The sequence below is a fragment of the Lontra canadensis genome, unplaced genomic scaffold (assembly GCF_010015895.1).
Source record: "Lontra canadensis isolate GAN:19392208 unplaced genomic scaffold, GSC_riverotter_1.0 scaffold150, whole genome shotgun sequence".
NCBI classification, from domain to species: domain Eukaryota; kingdom Metazoa; phylum Chordata; class Mammalia; order Carnivora; family Mustelidae; genus Lontra; species Lontra canadensis.
In genome coordinates this window covers 1,369,608-1,396,583 of record NW_022631144.1, presented here as the reverse complement: position 1 = coordinate 1,396,583, position 26,976 = coordinate 1,369,608, and the positions used below count along the sequence as shown (strand labels likewise).

The 26,976-nt window shown below is 39.5% G+C and overlaps 1 protein-coding gene across 4 annotated transcripts in view; it reads left to right on the top strand.

Moving 5' to 3' along the window:
- Positions 1-26,976, top strand: part of GNPTAB (N-acetylglucosamine-1-phosphate transferase subunits alpha and beta) — a 76,962-nt gene that overhangs the window by 33,793 nt on the left and 16,193 nt on the right. For 3 of the 4 annotated variants that reach the window (XM_032844290.1, XM_032844294.1, XM_032844293.1), the window contains 14 exons: positions 822-941; positions 2,103-2,144; positions 4,338-4,543; positions 10,273-10,337; positions 10,569-10,703; positions 17,526-17,687; positions 18,083-18,262; positions 18,476-18,646; positions 20,131-20,254; positions 21,354-21,557; positions 22,206-23,311; positions 25,440-25,639; positions 25,885-26,104; positions 26,766-26,879. In XM_032844290.1, coding sequence (XP_032700181.1) covers positions 822-941; positions 2,103-2,144; positions 4,338-4,543; positions 10,273-10,337; positions 10,569-10,703; positions 17,526-17,687; positions 18,083-18,262; positions 18,476-18,646; positions 20,131-20,254; positions 21,354-21,557; positions 22,206-23,311; positions 25,440-25,639; positions 25,885-26,104; positions 26,766-26,879 — 3,049 coding nt within the window. The remainder of the gene's footprint in view (positions 1-821; positions 942-2,102; positions 2,145-4,337; positions 4,544-10,272; positions 10,338-10,568; positions 10,704-17,525; positions 17,688-18,082; positions 18,263-18,475; positions 18,647-20,130; positions 20,255-21,353; positions 21,558-22,205; positions 23,312-25,439; positions 25,640-25,884; positions 26,105-26,765; positions 26,880-26,976) is intronic. The other variant, XM_032844291.1, reaches the window with a different exon arrangement.

The window sequence follows — 26,976 nt, the reverse complement described above, 5'->3', positions numbered from 1 at the left end:
TAATAAGAAACTTAAGTTGGGCAAGTTCAGGAAGGCCTGTGCTAGTGTCTCATGTATATCATTGACTCATTTAACGATTACTGAGCTGCTTTGTGTGCTGGGCACTTTCCTAATTGGTTGGGTACTTTAGGGAACAAAACAGAAAGCTTCCTGCCTTCTTGGAGCTTACATTCTGGAGGAAGGACACACACAGTTACTAGTGTAGGTAACAAGTTAATTATTTAATATGTTAGAAAAGTGGTCAGTGCTATGAAGACAAGAAAAAGCAGGGCAGGGGAAGGAGAGGGCTGGGCTGGGAGGGGCTGGACTTGGGGCAGCAGGGAATAAGGAGTGCTGCGGCATAAAACAGGGCTGGGAAAATAGAACTGGGTCATAGTTAGGGAATGTTGGATAATTCCCTTTTTGGTAATTTTGTTTAGCTTCTACTTTCTTATCTGTTTGGCTACATTTGTATCACAGCACCCTTGTTTGCTATACTGAGCATGTAGGAGTATAAACTGAGTTTCCAAGACCTCCTGACAATCTTAAAGTGAAGTGATGGCAGCCTCTTTACAGGGTGGTTGTGAGGAGTAAATGGTGCAGAACTGCATAAAGATCTGCATGCATCTTGCAGAGAAAGTTCTCAACAAATAGTCTCCTAGCACCAGTTTGAAACATGCAATTTTATGACATGGTTGGCTGGTTTGATTACCTTTTCATTGTTTTGGTTTTTTTTTTTTTTTTTTTTCCCATAACCTTTGAGTTTGAACCCTTTTACACTCTTATTCCCAAATGTATTGGAAAAATGCATGTAAGCTGGAAGACCTGTGGGTTTGCCCTAGGCTCTGTCTGCCGATGCCGATCGATGTGGTTTATACCTGGGTGAATGGCACAGATCTTGAACTCCTGAAGGAACTGCAGCAAGTCAGAGAACAGATGGAGGAGGAGCAGAAAGCAATGAGGTAAAACTGATTCTTTAAAAAACAAAACACACACTGTTCTGAGTACAAGTAACAGTGCATTTCAGAAAGGAAAGTGCTGCCCAAACAAAAATCTGGTAACATTGCTAGCCCATCTCAAATTTGTGCCATTAGAAGATGTTGTCAGTCATGTATCCGACCCTTGTTTCTTGGTGCCCAAGGAGAACTCAGCCACTTTAGTGACATCCTGGCCTCACTTTGTAAGATGGCCATTTTATGACTGTGCCACTCTAGTGATGCCTTGCTCTCTGAGAGCCCTAAAGGGAAAGGAGCCTCCCAAGAAAGCCCTGGACTTCCTGCTTACTCAGGCTGAGTCCCAGGTGTGATATCTTCATGAAATAAGGTGTTTGTTATTCAACATAACTATGTGGTAAGAGCTGTTAATTCCCTGGGAAAGGTACAATGCCCTTGAATGGAGAGCCTTTAGAGCTAGGGATCTGGCTGATGTAACTTCCTTTCTGATTCCTTAGCAGTATTTGTTGAGAATTTCTCCATTCATTTCTTTGTAAATGTTAATGGGTGCTCCCCAGTTGCAGGTAATTGGCCATGTTACACTGCAACAAAATGTCTCTTTCTCTTTGCATTAGAGAATATTATACCTTCCCAGTGCAGGAAAATGACTTTGGCAACCTGGTACCATAATATACCTTCCCAGTGCATGAAAATGACTTTAGCAACCTGATTTTACTAGTAAAATGTAGAAGCTTGTATGTGGGAGGTATGTGATGATAATAACTTGAGCATATTTATTTTTTATTTATTTATTTTTTTTAAGATTTTATTTATTTATCTGACAGATAGAGATCACAAGTAGGCAGAGAGGCCCTCAGAGAGAGAGCGGAGGAAGCAGGCTCCCCGCTGAGCAGAGAGCCCCACGTGGGGCTCGATCCCAGGACCCTGGGACCATGACCTGAGCTGAAGGCAGAGGTTTTAACCCACTGAGCCACCCAGGCGCCCCTGAGCATATTTAATTGAAACTTAAAATTTTATATATCTTAAATGTTGTAAGCATTATATTTCTTAACCTACTGGTTAGTTCCAGGGGAGTAACCAAGAAAATCAATGTTGTCAGTAACCTCTTGTTCACATTTAGGGCTAGTACTAGCCCATGCATATGTAATGAAATATATTTGCTTTCATTAGAGAAATCCTTGGGAAGAACACAACAGAACCACCTAAGAAGAGGTAAGTGTTTTGATTCTCCTCTCGGGAATAGAGGTTGAAATGTTGAAGTAAAACTTCCAGGTTCTAACTTGTTTTTGTTGAATACACAGTATTTTATATTTATTGTCCCTCTTCAATCCCTCATCTGCTAGTTTTTGACCTCCAAATTAAGTGCTTCCATTAGACGGAAAATCTAGCAGTGCCAAAGGCATAGTTGATTGAGAACTCTTAGCCAGGTGGTACCTAATCAAAGCTTTACCGTTTCTGATAGATTAGGTTTCTGGATGTTAAGGTTTTTCTTCTCTGTCGTTTTCATTAATCTCTCTGGGTTTTCTGTTCTCTTGGTACACTTAAAGTATGACTTACACCCAGTGTTTTCACTAATTTATTTCCTTGAAAAAGCTATCATAATGTGGCTATTGTGATTTAAATCATAACTGATTCTGATAGCCCTAAAAACAAGATTGCCTCACTGACCAGCAGAAATCTCTGTTAACTGCACTCCCCCCATTTAGTTGTTAGACTTACAAGGGTTATTTTATAGAAATGAGCCTGAGGAATTTAGAGATCTTGAAGTGCCCTCTGAATCATTTCTTTATGTTATGTATATTCATTTATAAAATAGTACTGTATATACTACTGTTAATACCACTGTTAATTTTTTTAAATTTTTAAAATACCGTTATTTTTAAAATAAATACATTTTTAAAGTAGTCAAAGTAATAATGCCACATTACAGAAAGGTTGAGAGGACAGTGAAAAAAATAGGCTCACATAATTCTATGGTCCTCATTCAACTGTGATCATTTTATTATTCCCTTTTCATGCATGTGTTTATAGTTGTAATTTATAATCTTTTTTTAGAATTTGTGATCCATGTACAATTTTGTATCATTTTAAAATTTATATAATCTGTACATCTCTGTTCATAAATTATCTTCGTGCTTCTTCTCAGTTGTAATAGTTAATAATATTCCATAAAATAACTGTACTGTAATTTACTAAATGTTGGGCACTTCTGTATTTCACTATTGTAAATATTTTGTGATCTTATATTTGGGTCTGTCACATTTTCTGTGTGTGTGTGTGTGTGTGTGTGTGTGTGTGTGTGTTTTCCCTGTTTTGTTTCTCTTCTTGTACTTGGACTAGATTCCTGGAAGTAAACTACTGAGGAAGAAGCATATGTGTAAATTTTTATGGGTCTGAATAAGGACACATGCAAATGCTATAAAATTAATCCTCCAGAGAGGAAATGGGAAATACCCCCCTGCAGTGACACCAGCAGTGTTTGAGAGGAGTAGCTGTACTGTGCTTGCACTAACACTGAGTCCCTTTTGTTGAGGGATGCTAATTTAGTAAACAAAATGTGATACCTCATTGTTTTATTTTTGCATTTTTTTAAAAGATTTTATTTATTTATTTGACAGAGAGAGATCACAAGTAGATGGAGAGGCAGGCAGAGAGAGAGAGAGAGGAGGAAGCAAGCTCCTTGCTGAGCAGAGAGCCCGATGCGGGACTTGATCCCAGATCCCTGAGATCATGACCCGAGCCAAAGGCAGCTGCTTAACCCACTGAGCCGCTCAGGCACCCTTCTTTTGCATTTCTTTAAATACTACTCAGGTTGGACAGGTTTACATATTAACTAGTCACAGCTCCCACTTTGTGAGTTCTCCAGCTGTGTTTTGTCCATTGTTTATTTAGGTATTATGTTTATTCTAAGTATTCCTTACATTTGGATAGAAATATCTCAAACATTCATCTTAGAACCTTGTCGCATTTGCTTTTATTTACATTAGTGTCATGTGTTCCCAGTGTATTTGTGAATTGGTAAATTGTATCTGGTAGGCTGACGCTCTGTGAACAGAATTTATCTGCTTCCTAATCTGCCTAATGATAGACCTTATTGGAATTATGAAAAAATTTAAAATGGTAGTGAAATGCTTAATTTCTTGTGTACCTTTGAGTTAGTAAATTTTGGTGGCAATTATATTAATAGGAGTTTGAAAGCACTTTCTAAAGCTCTAAAGCTGCCCTTGTTTAAAATAATTTTATATCATACTTGCTATTTTTATATTCTTGACAAGGTTCGTGTTTATTAAATATGATTTTTATAGGATATAGAAAAATATCTAGAAAATTTAATGTACAAACAAGCTTTTCAATGTTGATTAATTTTTCAAGAATGTTTTTGAGAATGTTGGTATCTCTTTCCAGTGAGAAGCAGTTGGAGTGTTTGCTGACACATTGCATCAAGGTGCCAATGCTTGTCCTGGATCCAGCTCTGCCGGCCAACATCACACTGAAGGAACTGCCCTCTCTCTATCCATCTTTTCATTCTGCCAGTGATATAGTCAATGTTGCAAAACCAAAAAACTCTTCCACTAATGTCTCAGTTGTTGTTTTCGACAGTGCTAAGAATGGTAAGATCTCTTATGGGTATTTTAAAATCATGTCATCATTGATTGAATAACGAAATCTAAATGGAACAGACATGATTCAGTTTTTAAAGAAGTCCTTGATAAACTAAAAACATAAAAGGAGAAGCAAAAGAGCTGCCGCTGTGTTTCAGCCCTGACTTCAGAAAGGGACTGCGTGTCTCTTACTCCCTGTAATACACTTGCCTTTCTGTGCTGTGGTCAGGACCTTAAATTTGATACTTCCATTTACCTTATTCGCTTGGCTCTGAGTTATTGTGGAGGCTTATTACCATTATTATTTTTTACCATATAACTCTTCAGCAAGGTTGTTTTCTCCAGTTTGAACAGAGCATACTGGAAGATTCTTATTTTATATTCTGAATTATCTGATCATACAGTTGATTTGGTCAGATAATAGAACTGAAATTGTAATTTCTGGCATAGAATAATACACACATCTAGAGAACCTATCCTCCCACTTGGCCACTGAGCTGGTGAGCCCCATGCCTGTGTCTCCTCTGGTCTGTTTGTCTCCTCTGTTCTGTTTCCCATGCTTCTGTACTGAGCCTCTCTGCTTGGAGGCTACATGTGTTTCACCTGTATAAAATGAAAACGGTCATGTCCCTTTTACAGCATTGAGTCCTGTTTTTAAGTTCCCATTCTTTCTGTGTCATACCTCCCAGCTTAAATCTTTGGAAGTATCTTTGATGTGTTCTTCCTTTTTACCTCCATCACTAATAATTTATCTCACCCTATTACTTGCTTTTGTTTTTCACAAACGATTCCCTCCTTTACTTATCTCATTTTGTCTACACCAGACTGAATTCCTTCACATAGGCTCCGATGATAGCCGCCTAGCTGCTCTGCCTGTCTGTAAAGTTTCTCTCCGATCTCCCTGGTACGCAATCTGAATAAATCAAAAATCTCTGATTTTATTGGTTTGCCTCCTTTTTTTGAAGACGATAATACAGTAGTCTGTATTTGTTTTCTACATGGATACAGATTCCTCCTCCTGGTGTTCAGGACTCAGCCTTGATTCTGCACTTAATTCCTTGTGTCCCTGCCCTCCTGCATCTCCTTGAGGCTCTCGTGTCTTCACACGTGTGGTGCTGCTCTCCTGGTCCTCTTCCTCTCCCAGCCTGCCTCCTGTTCTTTCCAGCCCCACCTCTGTCTCCTTGAAGATCCTGGACAGTACATTCACAATGATTCTGTTTATTTTTACTTTTCTGTCTCCCTGTAGTACTTGTAACGTGACTCACAACTTAGGTTTCTGTGTGTGTGGGGGGGTGTGTTTTTAAGATTTACTTATTTTTTAGAAGGGGCAGGCAGAGAGAGAATATGCAAGCAGACTCCATGCTGAGTGCAGAGCCCGATGTGGGGCTCCATCTCATGAGCCTGAGATCATGACCTGAGGCAAAATCAAGAGTCAGATGCTTAACTGACTGTGCCAGCCAGGTGCGCCAAAACTTAGTTTTTGATTACACAGGAGTTTATGGTGTCCTCATCTAATTTCTTAATCAAGCACAGAGACCTTATTACTCACCAATTTGTGTCCTGAACAGTGTCTAACATCATGCTTTCTTTCTGACACTTAAGTTATTTGTAATTTGAAAGAAAATTGTAACCTTTCTAAGTGCAGATATCACCACCTTTACACTGTAGATTTGTTTCTGAATTATTTTGTATAAATAACATTTTTGTATTTGAGTTATAGTTAAATATATAGGAAAAGTAAAGGGATAACCTTTGACAAATTATAGCAAATTATCTTGATTTCTTGTTTTGCTAAATTTAGCTTTATTTTTTTTAAATTAGTTAAGGTACTTTGATGATGTTTTACCTGAAGAGAAGAAAGAATGACATTATGTTAAGAATTATAACTCAGTTACAACATCTATGGAGAGAATCTTGTATTTTTCCTCTGCTAATTTTATAACATAGTAAAGACTTAAGAGGTTGTGAGTTTTGATATAAATAAATTTTATATTAAACTATAGTCTTCTAAGCACTGTTTTTGAATTCCTACTTGGGCTTCTATTTGACTGCCCTACTTACTCATTTGTCCAGTAAAGATTTGTGGAGCTACTGCTCTGTTTTGGTTGTTCCAGGTAACAGGGAAATAGCAGAGAACAAAAGAAGACACATCCCTGCCATCAGGGAGCTTATACTTCTAGTGGACCACAGACTCCCTCTTTATCCTCCTAAGTTATCTAGATCAGGGATTGCCAAATTCTTTCTTAAAGAACCAGAGAATACATATTTTAAGGCTTTGTGGGCCAAGAGGCAACATGGAGGATATTATGTAGATATTTTGTATAAGTATTTAACATTTAGCCATTTTAAAATGTCAAAACTGTTCTTAGCTAGGGGCCATACTAAAACAGGCAGTGGCTAAATTTTGGCCATAGAATGCCAACCCCTGATATAGATAAGAAATTTGTATCCACATTTGATGTTCCATTTATCTCATTTAACCTTTTTCAAGTTCATCATCAAGAGATGTTGCCTTTTTTCTCTTTCTGAAATGTGTCGTTTCTGCCCCTCTGATTCCATGCCACTGTACTTGTGGTCTAGGCTCTGTTGAGTAGACAGGACTTAAGCAGTTGCACAGTCAAGTCCTGCAGGGGCCTGGATTGCTCAGCAAAGTCGTTTTTCCGGTCAAGCTTATCCCCTTTGATCTATAGGAAATGAATTTTCTCCTGTGATAAGTCATTTTATCTTTGGACTACATTGACCTTTACAAGGAATTATGGAGTGCTTCCTTACAGCTTTCTCACACTGGTTAAATTGTACCCGTTGGGATCTTCCAGAACTAATGTAATCTCTTTCCCGTGTGACATTTCTTTTCATTCCTATTCTTTTAGCTGTCTCTTAGGGGCTTATCTGTGTCCTAGTTTATTCTTCTCAGAGTGAGCTTTGGTTTCATTTGCTTTTATTTATTTTATTTTTATAGATTTATTTATTTTAGAGAAAGAGAGTGAGCATGGGGGAGGGGCAGAAGGAGAGAGAGAGAAAGAGAGAGTCTCAAGCAGACGCCACACCAAGCAAGGAGCCTGATGCGGGGCTCCATGTCATGATGCTGAGATCATGACCTGCGTTGAAACCAAGAGTCAGAAGCTCATCCGACTGTACCACCCAGGCGCCCCATGGTTTCTGTTACTTTTAAAGTGTGTCAGCTGGAGTGGAACATTTTTTTCAGGTGGTTCATTTGCAGAGAGAGCAGGACTATTCGTTATTTTTTGAGTGTATACCATGTGCCAAGTACTGTCCTCAGAGCTGAAGGTGCAGCAGTGAAGAAATGGACAAAAATCTTTGCCTGCATTGAGTTTACATCTCAACAGAGGGAGACAGACAATAAATACAGAATACAAGTAAATTACGTTTGCAGAAGACAAGTGGTGTAGAGAAAAATCGAGCAGGGGAAATTGGGTGATAAAGGCAGACTTACCAAGAAGGTGACTTCTGAGTGAAAATTTCAAGAATATGAGAGGGCCAGCAACATGAATATATGGACAAGGAGTGATTCAGTGCAAAGACCCTGAGGCAAGGGTGTGTCTGGCATATTTCAAGAAGAGTAGAGAGGTCTCTGTGGCTGGAATAGAGTGAACAAGGGAAAGGGGCAAAAGATGAGCCTAGAGAAGTAATGGGAAAACTTGTGGGATCGGCCCTGGCAGCCATGATAAGGACTTTGGCTTTAACTCAGAATGTGATGAGCAGGGGCGCCTGGGTGGCTCAGTCTAGGTTAAGTGTCTGCCTGTGGCTCAGGTCATGACCCCAGGGTTCTGGGATCGAGCCCCATGTAGGGCTCCCTGCTCAGTAGTCTGCTTCTCTCTCCCCCTCTGCTACTCTTCCTGCTTGTGTGCTTATTCTCTCTCTGTCAAATAAATAAAATCTTAAAAAAATAATGCAATGAGCAGTTATTGTAGGGTTTTGAGTATAGGAGTGATGGGATTTAACTCATGTTCCAAAAGGATCAGTCTGGCTGCTGTGGTGGGAATAAACTGAGGAGGGGCAAAGGTTGTAACAATTCAGGCAAGGGGGAGGGTGGCTTGGATCAGAGTAGTGGTGAGGAGAGGTTGGATTCTGGGCATTTTGAAGGTCAGCCCAACAGGATTTACTCATGGGTTGGTGTTGGGGAATACCACTTTTCTTATCCTAAGTACTCCTGTTCAAAAGCACAGAATTACAGTGGAAATTCAGTATGGCCACAGTACATTGTTGACATACTGAACTCGCCCTGGACTTAAAACTACTAAGTCTTTTTTAAAAAACTTAAAAAAAGGGTTTCTGGTTGGCTCAGTTGGTAGAGCATGTAAGTCTTGATCCTAAAGTTGTGGATTCAAGACCCATGATGAGCAAGGAGACCTACTTAAAAGAAAAAAGAAAAAGAAAAAAAAGAATATATGCTAATGCTCAAATACTTGTTAATTTATGCTTACAAGGTTGGTTTTTGGGCCAAGTTAAAGGTCTTTGTAGGAGGTTTCATTTTGCTAGGTTTGACTTATTGCTCCAAATAGTAAGAACTTCGGGGAACTCCTAGTACGTTATTCAGAATAATTACTTCTCTGTCTGCTTCGTGTAAATCCACACATTCTTCAAGCATGTCTTCGGTGTCTTCTAAAACTTTGATGGATCATTGAACAAGACAGAACCTATGGCAGACCTCTAAATCCTCTCTTTACATTGACAGTAGTTTTATAATTACATTCTTTAGTCAGAATTGGTTATACTCCACCAAACTTGAGATCTAGGCTAAGTCTCTGTTATATCCATAAAGATGACATGAGATGTCATTAGTAACCTTTGCTGAGATTATTTACAAATAGCTACACCACATCTATTAGAATGCTCTGATCGACCAGTGCAGAACCTCCCATGTCAGTTGGGGATGGAGGGGAGCTAGGGAGGTGCATATCTCATAAATAATGAACTCCTACTCTTAATGCTCAGTGCTTCCCTTAAAGATTAACAGTATACTGCAAAAGCTTTCATTTTTTCATTGCTCACCAATTTTGTTTTGTACAATACATCTGAGACTCTTGCCCAGAACCGACAGCCATCTTGCCAGGCTGGACCCTGCTTTCTATGACCATTTTGCAGATTATAGCCCTCTGACCTCTCTTCTGTTTTCTAAGATCTGGGATCTCCAAATGTCAGGATCAAGTTGCTGATTTTATTTGTCCCTCTCACTTTAGAACTCTCTCCCAGTTGGGCTATGTCATTGGCCCTCTCCACCCTTAACTTAATCTGCTCTATTCAGCCTTACCTGATGAATTTTAGGAATTCACTGTGACCGTTGAGGAACCCTAGGATTTAAAGTGGCTCCCCGCTGTTAATCTAGATGCCTTTGGCCTAGCTGTCAAGAGCCCCCTTCTGGTTACCCTTCTTGTACTCGCCACTCCCAAATGTTTTATTCTAGCCTTTTTTTTTTTTTTTTAATTAAATATGTTTGCTCTGACATCTGTGATTCTGTCAATCTATCATTTTCATGTTTCTGCTGCCTGTATGAACTTCTTCTTCAGTACCACAGAATTTAACATTTAATTGTGCACTGGTATTACATCATTCCCCTTTTGTTGGATGGGTTAAATTTGTCTCCCCCAACTACCTGTTCTTGAGACCATGTATTTTACTGCTATAACAGCTCTCAAAATACTTTGTAGTGTTTTTGGCTGGTATCATAGTTAAGTATTCATTAAAAACATGCTTGCTTATTGTATTCTTTATTGTAGTTGAAGATGCCCAGAGTGGAATATTTAAAGGAAACAGCAGACATACAGTTTGGAGGGGCTATTTGGTATGTTATTTTAAGTTAATTGTATTTATGCAGTAGACTAGAATAAAAGTGTAAGTAGTAAAGCTGTTTTACCTTGAGAGGCTTATTAATGTATACTTTTTCTCTGAGCCTGGCTTACAAGTATTAATGAATGCTGATTTAAGTAATCTTAATATTCTGATTTTGAAGCTATAAGTTTTCACCAGCCTTACGATGTGGAAAGTGAGTTGTGTTTTCCCCCTCTTATTTTAGACCACAGATAAAGAAGTCCCTGGGTTAGTGCTAATGCAAGATTTGGCTTTTCTGAGTGGATTTCCACTGACATTCAAGGAAACTAATCAACTAAAAACAAAATTGCCAGAAAATCTTTCTTCTAAAATAAAACTGGTAAGAGCATAGGAAACAGAGCAATGAGTATAGCACATTTCATTTAATGCATGACTCTTCTCTTGTGGTCCATTTCATTATAGTAGAGTTGACAGTCATAAGCATAGAGGGTCTCTTCTGCCACAGGGTTGTCATGAAGATGGCTCTTTATTTACAGAAGATCCTTACTCTTTACTTTTCATTTGGGCAAAAATTTAAGAGTCTTGGTTTGCTGTTTTCTCAGACAGAAACACGATTCATTTGTTTAACAGTGCAACCTGTGTACTTATTAAGAGCCTTCACTCATAAAGGGAGTATGCTTCAGATATTTGGAATGGTTGATAATGTGAAACCTTTATTCATAAATAGCTAATCGAGCCACTAATGTATTTGGGGATTTATACCTATTAACTCTTCATGCTTTGATGCCATTAGTTAGAGTTGACTTTGGAGGCTGCCCCTGAGACATGCCTTTTCCTTAACATTTACTGTTTTTAGACCCACTTGCCCTATTGTATGATGTTCTTTCCTTCTGACCTTATGTCAAGATACCTGTAGTTCTGTCAGAAGCATTGCAGATTGTAAAACGTGAATACTTTTCTTCTAGAACAGAAGGCATAAAGTCCTGGGCTCAGAATTTTTTAGCGTCTGGTTTTCTTCATTAAAGAACAAGGAAACATTCTTTAAAATTTGCCACATTGATCAGGTTCCTGACTCTTACTTCCTTCTATTGGTGTCATTTAACAATTTGGAGGTGAAAGGATGGAGATGGCAAGGCAGTGGTAATGGAGAGCAGTGTTTGGAGAGTTCTTACTTAGTTCCTGTCTTGACCATGTTTTTTAGTGCCTTGCCCCATCCACAACATTCCCTTTAACTTGTTTCTTTCCATAAATGTTTCACTGGTTTGATTGTTTGTTTGTTTGTTTGTTTGTTTTAAAGATTTTATTTATTTATTTGACAGAGATCACAAGTAGGCAGAGAGGCAGCAGAGAGAGAGGGGGAAGCAGGCTCCCTGCCAAGCAGAGAGCCTGATGCAGGGCTTGATTCCAGGACCCTGGCATCATGACCTGAGCCCAAGGCAGAGGCTTTAACCCACTGAGCCACCCAGGTGCCCCTGTTTCACTGTTTTAAGATACACTGTGTGACCTTTGTAAATGTGATGGTAATATGAATAACATTTCTTTTTTTTTCATATTTTCCTAAGTTTTTTTTATGGTACTTGGAAATATAGTAGTATGCAGCTAGATTAGGGTTGAATTATTTCTTATCTTCAGTTATTTTAAAATAGATATTATTTTCCTCCTTCCTCTAAGGAAGAGGAATTGAAAAAATTTGACATATAAAACTGAATTTAAGGTGTACAGTTACTTTAAATACATTTATGTATTTAAATATGTATTGCAATATGATTGCCATTGTAGCAATATTTATCACATTACATAATTATAGTACAGTATTACCTATATTCATTATTCTATGCATTAGATCTCTCTGGCTTACTTAAGTACTCATTGCAGAGTTTGTGTTTTTAAAACATCAGTCTTATTCCCCTACCACCATCCCTATAATAAATACCATTTTACTTTATGTTTTTTATGTTTGACTTTTTTGGATTCCACATATAAGTGATATACAGCATTTGTCTTTCTGTATCTGATTTATCTAACATAGCATGATGTGCTTGCTAAGCATAAGATCTATGTTGTAGCAAATGGCTGAATATTATTCTGTTGTATATATATACTACATCTTTTTTATCTGTTTTATCTGTCGATGGGCATTTAGGTTGTTACCAACCATATCTTGGCTATTGGGAATAATGCTGTAGTAAACATGGGAGTGCAGATATTGCTTTGAAATCCTGTTTTCATTTCCTTTGGGTATATACCCAGAAGTGGAATTGCTGGATTGTATGGTAGATCTATTTGAAATTTTCTGAGGAAACTCCATATTGTTTTCCATAGTGGTTGGACCAGTTTACATCCTCACCAGTATTGTACAAGGGTTCTATTTTCTCCACAGCCAATGTTTATTTAGCTTCTTAGCTTCCAAGCTATTTGTTTTAGAATTATGGTCATGTGTGTCTGTACCATGTTAGCTGAAATTCCTTATGCAGAAAGAACAATATTGTTTTTTTCCTAAAGGTTTTTATTTATTTATTTGTCAGAGAATGCACAAGCAGGGGGAGCAGCCGGCAGAGGGAGAAGCAGGCCCCCCACTGAGCAGGGAGCCCTATGCGGACTCCATCCCAGGACCCTGGGATCATGACCCCAGCCGAAGGCAGCTGCTTTAACCGACTGAGCTACCCAGGCATCCCAAGAGTGACATTCTTGAATCTGTTTATATGATTGCAACTGTAATATGTTTTTTTATTTTATTTCTTTTTAAAATTTATTTATTTGAGAGAGAGAGAATGAGAGAGAGAGCATGAGAAGGGACATGGTCAGAGGGAGAAGCAGACCCCCTGCTGAGCAGGGAGCCCAACGTGGGACTGGATCCCGGAACTCCAGGATCATGCCCTCAGCCGAAGGCAGTTGCTTAACCAACTGAGCTGCCCAGGCGCCCTGTAATATGTTTTAAAGGAAAGAAGGTTCATGACGTATCTCTATTCCCCAGTCAGTTTGACTTTTCTTTGCCTGCTGCAGCTGCTCCCCAGTGTTGATTGCTGACACACACATACGGGTGTGTGCTGCCAAAGAATGCCAATCCAGGGCGCCTGGGTGGCTCAGTGGGTTAAGCCGCTGCCTTCGGCTCGGGTCATGATCTCAGGGTCCTGGGATCGAGTCCCGCATCGGGCTCTCTGCTCAGCGGGGAGCCTGCTTCTCTCTCTCTCTCTCTCTCTCTCTCTCTCTGCCTGCCTCTCTGTCTACTTGTGATCTCTCTCTGTCAAATCAATAAATAAAATCTTTAAAAAAAAAAAAAAAAGAATGCCAATCCAAGTAGTTGTTGACCCTTCAGCAAACTATTTTTGGGTGGTATGGAGTGTGGTGTGTGCAGGTAGAGGTAGGGTGGGGTAATAACTTGATTTGGATGAGGAGTACCAACAGGCTCTGCGCACAGTGATATACCGTTCATTCACCGTCCGGTGATTTATTTGGATTCCCAGACTTGTCTTTGTGGAGGCTAGCACTGCCTCAGAGGGTCAAGCTAATTATCCATAACATTCATTGCAGGTCATTTTCATGATGCCAACACCTATAATGAACTTCAGGGATTAGAAAGTCTGGTTTGGGGAGATTAGAGAGAAAATGAGAAAGGGGAAGAATAGAAGGGGAGTGGATCAGCATTTAAAGCTAATTCTTCAAGTGACTGTCTCTGTAGGTTCCTCTTCCTGGTTTTATTATGAATACCCTGAGAAAGAAGTTTCCTGTCACTGAATTCCCAGTCCATTTAGAGTATGAGCTTTTAGTAAATGTCTGCTTTGTGCCAGGGACTGTGTTAAGGATCCCTGAGTGAATGAAGCATTTAAATAATTTTGGGGCACGATCACTTCCAAGTAAGTGTTTATACAAAGTGTTGTAAACATACCTGGGTTTTAGGTGTACTGGTGCAGGGAAGGCTTTGTAGAATACAAGACATTTTAGCTGGGCCCTGAACACAGCAGTCATTCTCGCAGCAGAGAAGGGAGAGGGAAAGACCATTCCTACAAGAGGGAACGGCCTGAGCAAAGGGCTGGAGGTTTGCAAGTCAGTGGTTTCCAGAAAACCAAGGCAGCTATTTTTGGAAGACAGCAACCAGACAGGGATTTTCCTGGTGCTGAGATTGGAAAAAGAGATTGAGGCCAGATTGAGAAAGAGCTGATAAGAAGCCTAAGTTTATCCTGGAGGCAGGGGGCATCCTTAGGAGGAGCACTTGATCTGTTTCTAAGGAACATAGTAGGTGAAGGTATGGTGGTAGAGATTAAGCAAGATGAGCCTGGGCAGAAAACCAGTTTAGCCACTGCAGCCATAGCCCAGCAAGATGATCAGGTTCAACAACTGTCCGGGAAGTGGTGCCAGTAAAGAGAATGGTTCTAAAAACATCTGCGAGAAACACTCAGCATGACCCTGTGACTTATTAGCTGTTGCGGAGAGGGAAGGAAAAATGAAACGGGAAGTGGATGTTAGTAGTGAAGATGGAAGTGATGGCTTTAACCACATTCCTAGCCTCAGTAGGAGAAGCAAATTTTTTGGGAAGGAAACTGAGAGCTCAGTTTGGGGTGTGTTGTTAGAGGTGCTTTGTGGCATGTGGGAGGAAGGGGTTATTAGACACTGGACTTTAGGACCTGAATGGGCTAGACTGTCTTGCCCTCCCAGGGTTCTTCAGGAGGCCTTGGCCTAGGCCTGTGGCCTCCACCCAGTGCTCAGTTCTGCCCTGGAGACCCTGTCTGGGTACGAGCAACCCAGGATGGATATTGCTTGTTCACCTGTGTACCCCTGATGATTACCACATGGCTTTGCACTTAGAATCACGTTTTGGAGGCAGTATGTGTGCATGTCATGTATTCAAGTAGCAAAGAAAGATAGATGTGTTAACAAGGAGAGTAGTACAGACCTCCAGAGTTGGCATTTAGAGGCAGGTAAGGTCTGTGTAGATCAGAGACATAGGGGAGGTTCCCAAAGAGAAAGAGGCTGCACGGATCCTTGAAGGCTGACCAGGGTGTTTACTTTGGCAGGAAGGACAGTGCTGGTGGGATGGGAGCAGCATATTATCCTACCTGAACTTTGTTACGTCAAACTTCTGTTCAGGGCACATTCAAGGTAACAGATAATTGTAATAACTGTATTAATGCCCCTTTTAGTGACTTGCCTGAAACTGTGTTACACACCTGCTCTTTTAAAGTATGGTACCCTTTGTTTTGGTTTTATTCCTAAAATAGACACTTCCCGTAGATTAAAGCAACTCTGGAACTGACTTAAGTTTTAGAAAACTCTTGAGTTGTCAAGTTACTGGAATGAGTTTGTTTTCACTTGTATTAGAGGCATGTTTTTTTCCCCTTACCTTATGCTACCATGTATAGGTGTATCGATCCATTATTCTAGATAATGCTCTAGTAACACATACCCTGAAATCTCTGGCTTAAAAGTAGCAGATCTTTACTTCTCAGTCATCTTGCCTGTTGTGGGCCTGCAGTGGGTGGGTGTAGTTTTTCTCTTTGAGAAACTTATAATTTAAAGAATTTAGATAAACTTAATAATTTCATCTAAGAAACTGTTTATGGAAGCAGCTGCCCAAGCTAATCCAGCATTCAGCATTTACTACACCCACTTTTCCTTACCACCGCCGCTCTTCTTGCAGGTGTCCATGACTAGGGTGCCACCTAGGGGCTAGTGGAGGATACTTCTCCCCGCCCTTTTCACCACTCACAGCTTGGTTGATTATGGTGTCAGAAAAGGTTTTTCAACATAGAAATATTCCCTTAAGCTCTTTAGTTTTCATGGCTCTAGTCAGGAAAATGTCTATGAAACTTCAAAGTATTTGTATAGAAGAGATTAAGGGTATCTGCCCAATAAAATGTAAAGCTGAGTATTAAAGTACTACATTTATTAAAAATTTAGTGATTTTTATGTTTCACGGAGCCCTCAGGTGCTGTGGGAGCCACTATGGGAGGGAAGGATGGAGCAGGGGAAGGCTGGGGCAGGCAGTGAGACTCAGTAGATAGTCAGTAGAAGAATATTTGTCCTGCCTCCCACCTGTCCCCCATATACTGAGGCAGGATAACAGCAGTGAGAGCTGACCTTCAGTGAGTGCTCAGTATATGCCAGGTGCTGTCAGGATGAAAGAAAGTAATCAGTCAGGAAGACAGTACACACCTTTGCATGTATGCACCCAAACACCCACATGCAGTTTGTGATAAGGGGAAAAATATAAATGAAATTTCAACTTGAACTTCTCGTTTTTGGCATCATAAACTCAGGAAACTTGGTAAGATGAGCTAAATTTAGTCAGGTAGCATATACGAGAGCTCAGAATGAGCTCATAATTGCATTTGCTCTGCAATTAATTAATTAATTAATTAAGAAACTGGCCCTGTTAGGAGAGTCAGTTTAGCAGAAGGGGTTCTCACCCCCATCTTTTTAAGCTACGAAAGCCTCTTTTCATAGGAAATTGAATGATATGGAGTTAGAACATGAAACAGATCTGGTAGTGGTAGAAAGCCTATTTGTAAAACATGATGTTTGTAGTCATCTTAGACTAATGACTTCTTTGAAAGCTCTGCCCCAGAAGGTGCTTTTCCTATGGAGACTGTTCAAGCATCCCTGTCAGAGACGTTCCTCTTAGACGTGGCTCACAAAAGTTGTTTGGAGACTGTGCTTGTAGGCTTGCTTCTACCAATCCCAGCAATGTTACGTTGCAAGGTTTCTTCTAGTTTAAGCAGACTGGTAATATTCTAGAACAGAGGTCACAGCTGGTGACCAGTTGTATTTTGTTTGAAAGCAGGACAATCAAAAACATTTGAGCCAGCATTGAAAATGGGATTTCATAGAACACTTGGGGATTCTGGCCTCTTAGGAGATCTCGCTGCACTTGTCAATATTGAGTATTGGCTGTGGCTTTTGGGTTGGGCCTGAAATGTCCCATGTGCCAGAACTCCACCACTCCCTCTGTTTTACATTACCTGGGTTCTTCCACTCATTTGGGAAGTATGTCTGGCCTGTTTACATCTTCTTTTGGTGATCATAAGCTTACTAGTTCATAATCTATATAGAGAGCTAGAATTAAACTTTAAACATACATAATATAGATTTAAGCATGTATTATACGTTAGATACATTTAAAGATTAAAAATCAAACTGGGAATTTAGAGGTATCTCTTTTTTGAGGCTCAGTTTTTCTACATGTAACCCTTTTGTCATTTTACAGTTACAGTTATATTCAGAGGCCAGTGTAGCACTTCTAAAACTGAATAACCCAAAAGAGTTCCAAGAACTGAATAAGCAGACTAAGAAGAACATGACCATTGATGGAAAAGAACTGACTATAAGTCCTGCATATTTATTATGGGACCTGAGTGCCATTAGCCAGGTAAGGGAAGCAGAGATTCTTTCTAAACCCTAATGAAGGGTTTAGATTTATGGATTTATAAGTCATTATATTTGAAGGAGGAAGAGGACTTAGAGATGAGTTGATTGGAACTTTTCTAATTTTCTAGTCATTTCCATTGGTTAATATTAACTGAAGTGACCTAGAATCAGATCCAGGAACCTTCTCTTTAAAAAAACACAAAAAAAGTGTTGGGTATTTTTGTTGTTTTAAATATGCTGAGTGTTTTGCATTTTTTGTGATGTTCAAATGTAGGACTCAGTCTTTAGAAGTCTGCCAGAGCACCCTGAGAGCAGATCGGGCAGAGGGGACAACCAGGAGGAAAGGTGTGACTTAAGCAGTATTTTACATTTTCGCATGTAAAATGTTCTTTTCAGTCTAAGCAGGATGAAGATGTTTCTGCCAGCCGTTTTGAAGATAACGAAGAACTGAGATATTCACTGAGATCCATTGAGAGGCATGCTCCATGGGTTCGGAATATTTTCATTGTCACCAATGGACAGATTCCATCTTGGCTGAACCTTGATAATCCTCGAGTGACAATAGTCACACACCAGGTCCATGACTTTCCATGTCATCACAAGGCTGTGGTTTCCTTTTCTGTCCTTCACCTATCCCTAATTTTATTCCCTTGTCCCTCATCCTCCCCACCTCCATCCCCTTTGACTGTTCTACTTATCTCCCTTCCTTCCTTCCAAAAATGAAAACAAAATGAAATAATTCTCATCCACCCTCTTTTTCTTTTGCCTTTGTTGTTGTTTGCTTCAAAGGATGTTTTTAGAAACTTGAGCCACTTGCCTACCTTTAGTTCACCTGCTATCGAAAGTCACATTCATCGCATCGAAGGACTGTCCCAGAAGTTTATTTATCTGAATGATGATGTCATGTTTGGGAAGGATGTTTGGCCGGATGATTTTTATAGTCACTCCAAAGGCCAGAAGGTGAGTGCCTAAGAGGAAGGGATGCCTAGCTTAGAAGTCATTAACCCAGGAAAACAGTATACATACTACTCTATATACAGTTTGGGTCAAATAAGCATTTTTGAGTGCTAAACTCAGGAGAGTTAGCAATCTGGGAGGACAAAAAGTGTTCCTTAGTAGTTTTTTGCTTCCCTACATTGTCAGACACCCAGAATGCACCCCCTATATTTTCTACTACAGCAATAGCAGAGAAAGCAAAACCACTATGAAATACAAAATCATCATTAGAACATCAGCAAAATGGCCAAGATAAAAAGTGAGTTCAGTTTTCTGCTTACAGATGTGGGTGTAATTTCATGCGGGGCAGCAGTTTCCCTTGACGTTGAGAGGCAGGATTGAGAAGTTGCTATGAGCACAGACAGAGGGGCCAGTAATTGAGGATGGTCCTAGGCAATGATTACGTGTGTTTCCTGTCTGCATACCGGGGAAACTAGGAATACCCCTGTGGCCCTGTTAGGATTCAGAGAAAAGTTGGAGAATTACCACCATAAATTTTAAAGTTACAGAATCCTGCAACTGGAAATGCTAATTGCACAAAACTACTTTTCCTCTTGTTGTTTATGCCACCCCAGTGTGCTCATTCTCTCCGTCCCTGTTCAGTTGCCTCCTCTGTGTTTGTAGGGCTGACAGGGTGAGCTGTGGCTTGGCAGGAGAGACAGACAAAATCAGTAAGGAGGAACAGTGATTTCGATGCCGGCAGGTGTGCCCTCAGTGGGAAGGCATAGCGGCCCAGGAGTTTGAAATCAGACAGGGCTAGATTCCCATCTGAATTGAAGTGAACTTTGAAGAACAAGTAAGAGTTAACTAGATGAAGAAAGGCATTCCAAATAGACAGAGCATGCAGAGGCATGGAGTGTATTTTTTTAATTAATTGAATTTAAAAAGTTACCACATACCATGTCACTCACTTTAAAAGGCGAGTTCACAACTTAGAACACTGTGCTAACATCATTTATTGCAGGACCTATGCACAGAGATAAGGGTATTGAGAGTTCATCTGACAAGATCTTGGGTAAATACATTGAGGAATTACATTTAGGAATTAGAAATACATTTAGGAACGAATGACAGTTGTCACAGAAAAGCAGTGAACGTGTGATATACTTTCTACCTGCTTTGGCACGCATTTGTACTTACCTTTAAATCTGACGTGTTGCTTTTTTTTATTTCAAAATAGATTATAAACCAATCCATGAGTTGAGTCCTTGTCAGCTTTCCTTGAGTCATGAAAAAGAGCAAATGTGCTCAGTAAGAGTCATTGACATAGCAGGACTCTGTAAACTGCTGTAGCAAACAGTGTAAAATACACCATGGGGATGCGGGTGGCCAGCCCAGGGAGAATCGTAACCTTTACTGGAGGCTCAGTTTCTTTCCATTTTTTTAAAAGGAATCCTAATTTGAAATTAAAAAGTGTCTATATTATTTTCTTTCTGGCTCTCTCTTAGGTTTATTTGACATGGCCTGTGCCAAATTGTGCTGAGGGCTGCCCGGGTTCCTGGATTAAAGACGGCTATTGTGACAAGGCTTGCAATAATTCAGCCTGTGACTGGGATGGTGGTGACTGCTCTGGTAATGATGTGCTCACATGTAATTTATTCATGTTTGCCGACTTTTTTTCGTTCGTATCATCACTGAATAGGTACAGTGAGTTAAACATTCTTCCTGTATTAAAACAATACATAGAGTAATGCATAGATTCTGGATGTAATGACTAACATCCCCAGGTGGCTCGGTTTTTTCATATTCTCCATTGTTGAGGGCATATTCCCAGGCTGGCCTTTTATTAGTTGAATGAAATGCCTTTTATTATTTGAAATTAAAAAATCAGGAATATCTTTAACTATGTAAACTCAAGAGCAAGAATCACTCTAACTGGTTCCTAGGAGCTCAAGGCTGGTGGCTTTCAGCAGCAGCTTTCTGTCAGTGATCTCTTCAGCATCTCCTCTCTCTTACATGGTTATATCTGTATTTGTTTATAATAGCATGTTTTTACATTTATTGATTGCCTTTCAGTTTATCAAGCATTTAAGTTTATAATGCATTTTCCCTTATCCACTTGAATTTCTCAGTCACCTAAGAAGGAGACAGTATGTGCACAGATACTATCATCCCTATATTCCATATACAGAAACAGATTTGAAAAAGTGCGAAGTATTAGAAGAAACAAAGCTTTAAGTTGTGTTCTGTCTGATGCACTTTTGAAAAATGTAAGCAGCCTCAGTGAGAGAACACAGACATGCCAAGAAGATCCGTGCAGTCCAGAGACTTCAGCCCCTAATAGAACATTAAGGTTTGATGATGAGGCTGGCACCCCATATTAGACATGTTTTGGCAGTTCTGACAGTCTGTCTTCAGAATAATCTCTTCTTGTTTGTCTGCTCGTCCACATACACCTCCACATGCCCCTGTAGGCAAGTTTGTACTTCAGGGTTGCACAGCTCTAAGTGCCAAGGCCTGGTCATCCCATGCCCAGTCCCCTGTCAAGTGATTTTCCCTTTTCAGTTTGTTTTCTTCTTAAGGTACATGAAAATTTCTGCTAAAGAATGGGGTAAACCTTTTCTGACTGAAATGCAGGCATCAATCTTGATAGCACTACTGAGAAAGAAGGAACAGTCCTTTTCCAAGATAATAAGCACAACAAGATTCTGTCTTCCGCCTCCCCCTACAGGTAACAATGGTGGGAGTCGCTATGCTGCAGGAGGCGGGGGTACCGGCAGTATTGGAATTGGACAGCCCTGGCAGTTTGGCGGAGGACTAAATAGTGTCTCTTACTGTAATCAAGGATGTGCGAATTCCTGGCTTGCTGATAAGTTCTGTGACCAAGCTTGCAATGTCTTGTCCTGTGGGTTTGATGCTGGCGACTGTGGGCAAGGTATATTTAATCACGTAAAAAGATACTTAGAGTGAGGGGATCAAAATCCTTGATAAGTAAAGGGAGGTTTGTATTGTTGTTACTTAAAGTAATTATTCTCTATGAATCCGTTGCCCATCATTGCATCCAAACCAGGTGTAAGTGAAAAGAGAGGACACAGATCTTTAAAAAACAGTAGACACTAGAGCTGCATCTTTGCCTGTTATTGCTCCAGTCTGACTTATTTTGTACGAGGCAGATACACCTTCGTTGAAAATATATGGCAAAGGTTCGATTTAGAAACAATAGAAAGAGACCAGTAATACACTAAGTAAGAATGGTTTGAACTCTGGATCTTGATAGCTTTTCCCTGGAGGTCATTTTGGCAGAAGGTTGTATTTTTTCAAATGGATACAAAGATGAGAGTTGATCAGTGGAATTTACCCTATCTCTTTAGTCAGTTAGACTCAGCATTCCACGTTGATAATAGTGATTGCTTCAGATAATAAAATGAGCCCCATACCAACAGCTCTTGTGTTAAAATGTTGGATTATTCTGAAGTCAATGTAAAGTCATTCTTAGAAAGTGAAAATCCAAACCCTAAGAATTAAAGGAAAAGGAGGTGGAAATGCCTCATTTTTAAAGTCATGTTTGTGTTTTTTCCTCTAGATCATTTTCATGAATTGTATAAAGTAACTCTTCTCCCAAACCAGACTCACTATGTTATTCCAAAAGGTGAGTGCCTGCCTTATTTCAGCTTTGCAGAAATAGCCAAAAGAGGAATCGAAGGTGCCTATAGTGACAACCCAATAATTCGACATGCTTCTATTGCCAATAAGTGGAAAACCATCCACCTCATAATGCACAGTGGAATGAATGCGACCACAATACATTTTAATCTCACATTTCAAAATACAAATGACGAAGAGTTCAAAATCCAGATAACAGTAGAGGTTGACACAAGAGAGGAACCCAAAGTGAATTCTACGACCCAGAAGTCTTACCAAAATTTGGTTAGCTCCACAACACTTCTTCCAGAGGCGGAAATACTGTTTGAGGATATTCCTGAAGAGAAACGCTTTCCAAAGTTCAAAAGACATGATGTTAATACAACGGGAAGATTCCAGGTGGAGGTGGAAATTCCCTTGGTAAATATTTCACTCCTTCCCAGAGAGGCTCAGTTGAGTCTCAGTAACTTGGATTTGCAGCTAGAACGTGGAGACATCACTGTGAAAGGATACAACCTGTCCAAGTCAGCATTGCTGAGATCATTTCTGAGGAACTCACCAGGTGCTGAAGTAAAAATAAATCAAGCTTTAATAACAGATGAAAGAAATGACAGTGTAGAGGCCCCACTGGAAAAACAGGTTCACAAAAGCATCTTGCTGAAAAGCTTGGGAACATCTGAAAGATTACAGAGGTCGACTTTTTCAGCAGTGACAATGAAAGTGAATGGTCACTACCAGAGTCAGAATCCACCCCCGGACTTAGAAATCGAAGAAAAATTTAAATCTGAAATTCTGATCCAAAAAGTAAGAGGTGGAAGTGTATCAACAGAAAAATTCTCATCTCGGACTGTTCCACTGGAAAAGCAGATTACAAAAGAAAAGAAAATCACAGGGAAAGAACAAGAGAAAAACAGAATGGAGGAAAATGCGAACAACTACATAGATGTTAATGAAGTACTACCTGGAAGAAAACTGCAGCATTATACAGATGGTTACCTGGGCTTTTTGCCATGGGAGAAAAAAAAGTATTTCCAGGATCTTCTTGACGTAAGTTACATCCAGCTTTCGTCTTTCCCATGCTCAGAAAAATAAATAATCTTGTAAGGGATAATTATATAATAATAGGTACTGTTTATTCAGGACTTCCTGTGCCAGTCACTGAACTAAATGCTTTTTCTTACATGCTTTTATTGCCCCAACACCCCTAACAATAAAAATACCTTATAAGGTTATCTAGTAGTATGATCCTCATGTCACAGTTTAGGAAACAGCTTAAGCTAATGTGAGTGAGTAAGGGAGTAAGCCGGGGGCATGCCCTGAGTAAGTAGTAGAACAGGGATGGTATCTTCACTTGACATGTTGTGATTTCAGAAAATGCTTCTGCATATGCTGTGTGAATCAGATCTGATTATTTTTCCAATTTTACTGATTAAAAAAAAAAAAAACCAGGGTGCAAATAAATTAATTAGCTTCCAATGTGAGCCAAGCCTCAGGGTTCAAGTGCTCACTCTCCTATACCATGGTCTCCATGGTGCCATGTTGTCATCTGAACATCTGCCAAGTGCTGTCACTGTGTTCACTGCAGGGGAATGCAAGACTATTAGAACACAGCTAGGAGGACAGATTTGTGGGTAAATAATTGTAGCGACGTGATAGATGTCTCCTGAGGTTGGGCAAGGAGTCCTAAAGGAAAATTTGTTAACTTTGCCTAGAGGTGTCAGAGAAGGCATCCATGAGGAACTATCCTCCTGAACTATCTGTGAGGATAGTTCCTGTCAACTATGTAGGAATTGACAGACCACGAAAAACCCTGTCTGTGGTCGAGGCTGGATCATGAACAGAGCACAGCCATGAGTAGGTGTCAGGCTGGGAAAAAAGAGGCTGAAGAGGGGAACTTATCTCACTGTCTTTGGAGAGTATCTTATCCCTGATACAGTAGTCCTTTACTAATTGAGTGAAGGACTGCAAAATTCTTATCTGTGATAATATCCCTTTCATTACTTTAAATTAAAAAATATTATAGACTAGTGGCAAAAATTGCAAGCAATCCAAAAAATATACAGTAAAAAAGGGAAAGATCTTCCTCCTTCCTTCCTTTATTTTCTTACTTGAAATAATCACTAGGAATAGTTTGGTGGGTATTTTTCCAGTATTTTTATATAGATTATTAATATGTGTTTCGCAGCAGTGAAATAGCACTACACATACTGCTCTGTGGTTGCTTCTTGATCTAGTAGTATGTGAGCAAACCCATGCTAGTGTCACTGTATTTTTAAGAGCTGTTTGTTTTGCAATTACAAGCAGTGTTGCAGTAGATATTCTTGTACGTATAGCTTATTCTTGAGGAAGTTTCTACTTATGTAGGTGGAATTGCTAGGTTAAACTTAAATTTTTTTTACTGTGTCCTTCTCGAATGCCATACCACTTCACACTGCCACAGTCTACAAAAGTGCTAGTTTCTCCACAGGCTAACCAACAACAGTATCAATCTATATTTTTTCACCTTCATAAAGTGTATTCATATATTCTCTTAATATTCTTTGCCCATTCACTTAGTTTTGCCTCTTACTGGTTTTGATTTTGACAGGGTTCCATCTTTATATTTTATAATATTAACACTATTATATGGTGAAGCAATCCTTTTTTTGGTCCTTCTGTTCAGAACTCAAGTACTTACTGCTTAGATGTCACCAGTAGAAATAACTTGATATTGAAAGTGCTAATAAATTGATCAATTAATTAATTAATTTTTATTTTTAAAGTAGGCTTCAATGTGAGGCCTGAACTTACAACCTGAGATCAAGACCCGGGCCAAGATCAAGAGTCAGATGTTCAATCAACTGACCACCCAGACGCCCCTCTCAAACTTACTTTCAAATAAATTTTTTAAATACTGCACTGAATTGGCTATGCAATTTCATGCTTGGTGACTAGTCCTTGAAAAATACCCTATAAATAGACCTCCTTCACCCAACTGTTGTTCACAGACCAGTGCTGGTGATACTTCCACTGAAATCGAGTTTAGTCCTACTCTTAGGATCCTTAAAGTGATCTGTTGGTGCTCATTTATTTGTTACAGTTAGTGGTAGGTATATAAAATAGTACTTATCTCTTGTTAACAAAGTACACTTGTGCAGTAAGCCTAATGCTATGTTACATGGAATTCTCTTTTCAGGAAGAAGAGTCATTGAAGACACAACTGGCATACTACACTGATAGCAAACACGCTGGAAGGCAGTTGAAAGATACATTTGCAGATTCCCTTCGATACGTAAATAAAATTCTAAACAGCAAGTTTGGATTCACATCTCGGAAAGTCCCTGCACACATGCCTCACATGATTGACCGAATCGTTATGCAAGAACTTCAAGATATGTAAGTTTTGCTAATATTGTGTGAGTTGCTTGCACGTGCTCAGAGTTAAGTCTGCTTACAATGGACATCTTTGCTCTGCTTGATGTATGGCTCTTACCACTTGACAACTGGTATGTTGAAGGTATCAGCGAAAGAGATGGGAAAGAAGATTCTAACTCCACAAATGTTGGAATATATTTGAATATAGATTAATGTCTATATATACTTTAAGTATCCAGAGCTCACTGTATGTTATGTTTGGACAGGTTCCCTGAAGAATTTGACAAGACATCATTTCACAAAGTGCGCCATTCTGAGGATATGCAGTTTGCCTTTTCATATTTTTACTATCTCATGAGTGCTGTTCAGCCGCTGAATATATCTCAGGTTTTTGATGAAGTTGATACAGACCAGTCTGGTGTCTTATCTGACAGAGAAATCCGAACACTGGCTACCAGAATTCACGACCTGCCTTTAAGTTTGCAGGTGTGTTTTGTTTTGTTTTTCTCTCCTGAACCTTCTCTTTTCTTTCACATATTTTGTTGTAGTGGAAGTAAGCGTAATTCTTAATATTTAATGGAGGTATTCACAACTAGTCCATTTTTAGTGCCAGAATTAAAGCCAAATTTGAGGTTCATATTTTATGAGATTACATTTTTAGGCCTGAAGTAGGTGTTCTGCTATTATATTATCTGGGGAAGAGCCAGACCATCCCTGCATATAAGATTCTCGTGACAGGTTCATTCAGGAGCTTCAGGTGTGGCCCACTGGAGCTATGTCTCAGCCAAGCCTGGGTTGTTGCACAGTCCCCTTGGTCACAGCATCCTGTAGTCCTAGGAGTAGGAGACTTGTTAGTGGGGACTGCCAAGATGAATCTGACTGCAGGACCTCCCATCTGGGGCTCCCCATGACCAAAAAGTGCCTCATAAGCCAGTATGTTCTACTTTGAGATGAAGATGAAATATTTGTGTTTGTATTATCTCATTCTCTTCTTTTTGGGATGTTTTTATTTTAGGAGTCATGTAATCAAACTCCCCTTGAAGATAGCATTTAAAGAAATTTTGGAGACTTTCACATAATTTTTATTTTTAAAACTACAGTTATTACTCGTACATATAAGGTTTATCCTTTTATTTTGCTTTATTAGGATTTAACAGGTCTGGAACACATGCTAATAAATTGCTCGAAAATGCTCCCTGTTAATATCACTCTGCTAAACAGTGTTCCACCAACTCAGGAAGCATACTATGATCCCAATTTGGTAAGTGGCATGAGTTCTTTTGTGTAAAAAGGAAGTATATCCTTATCAAGTATTATCTATACCAGTTTTGTATAGCATTTCAAACATATGAAGCAGA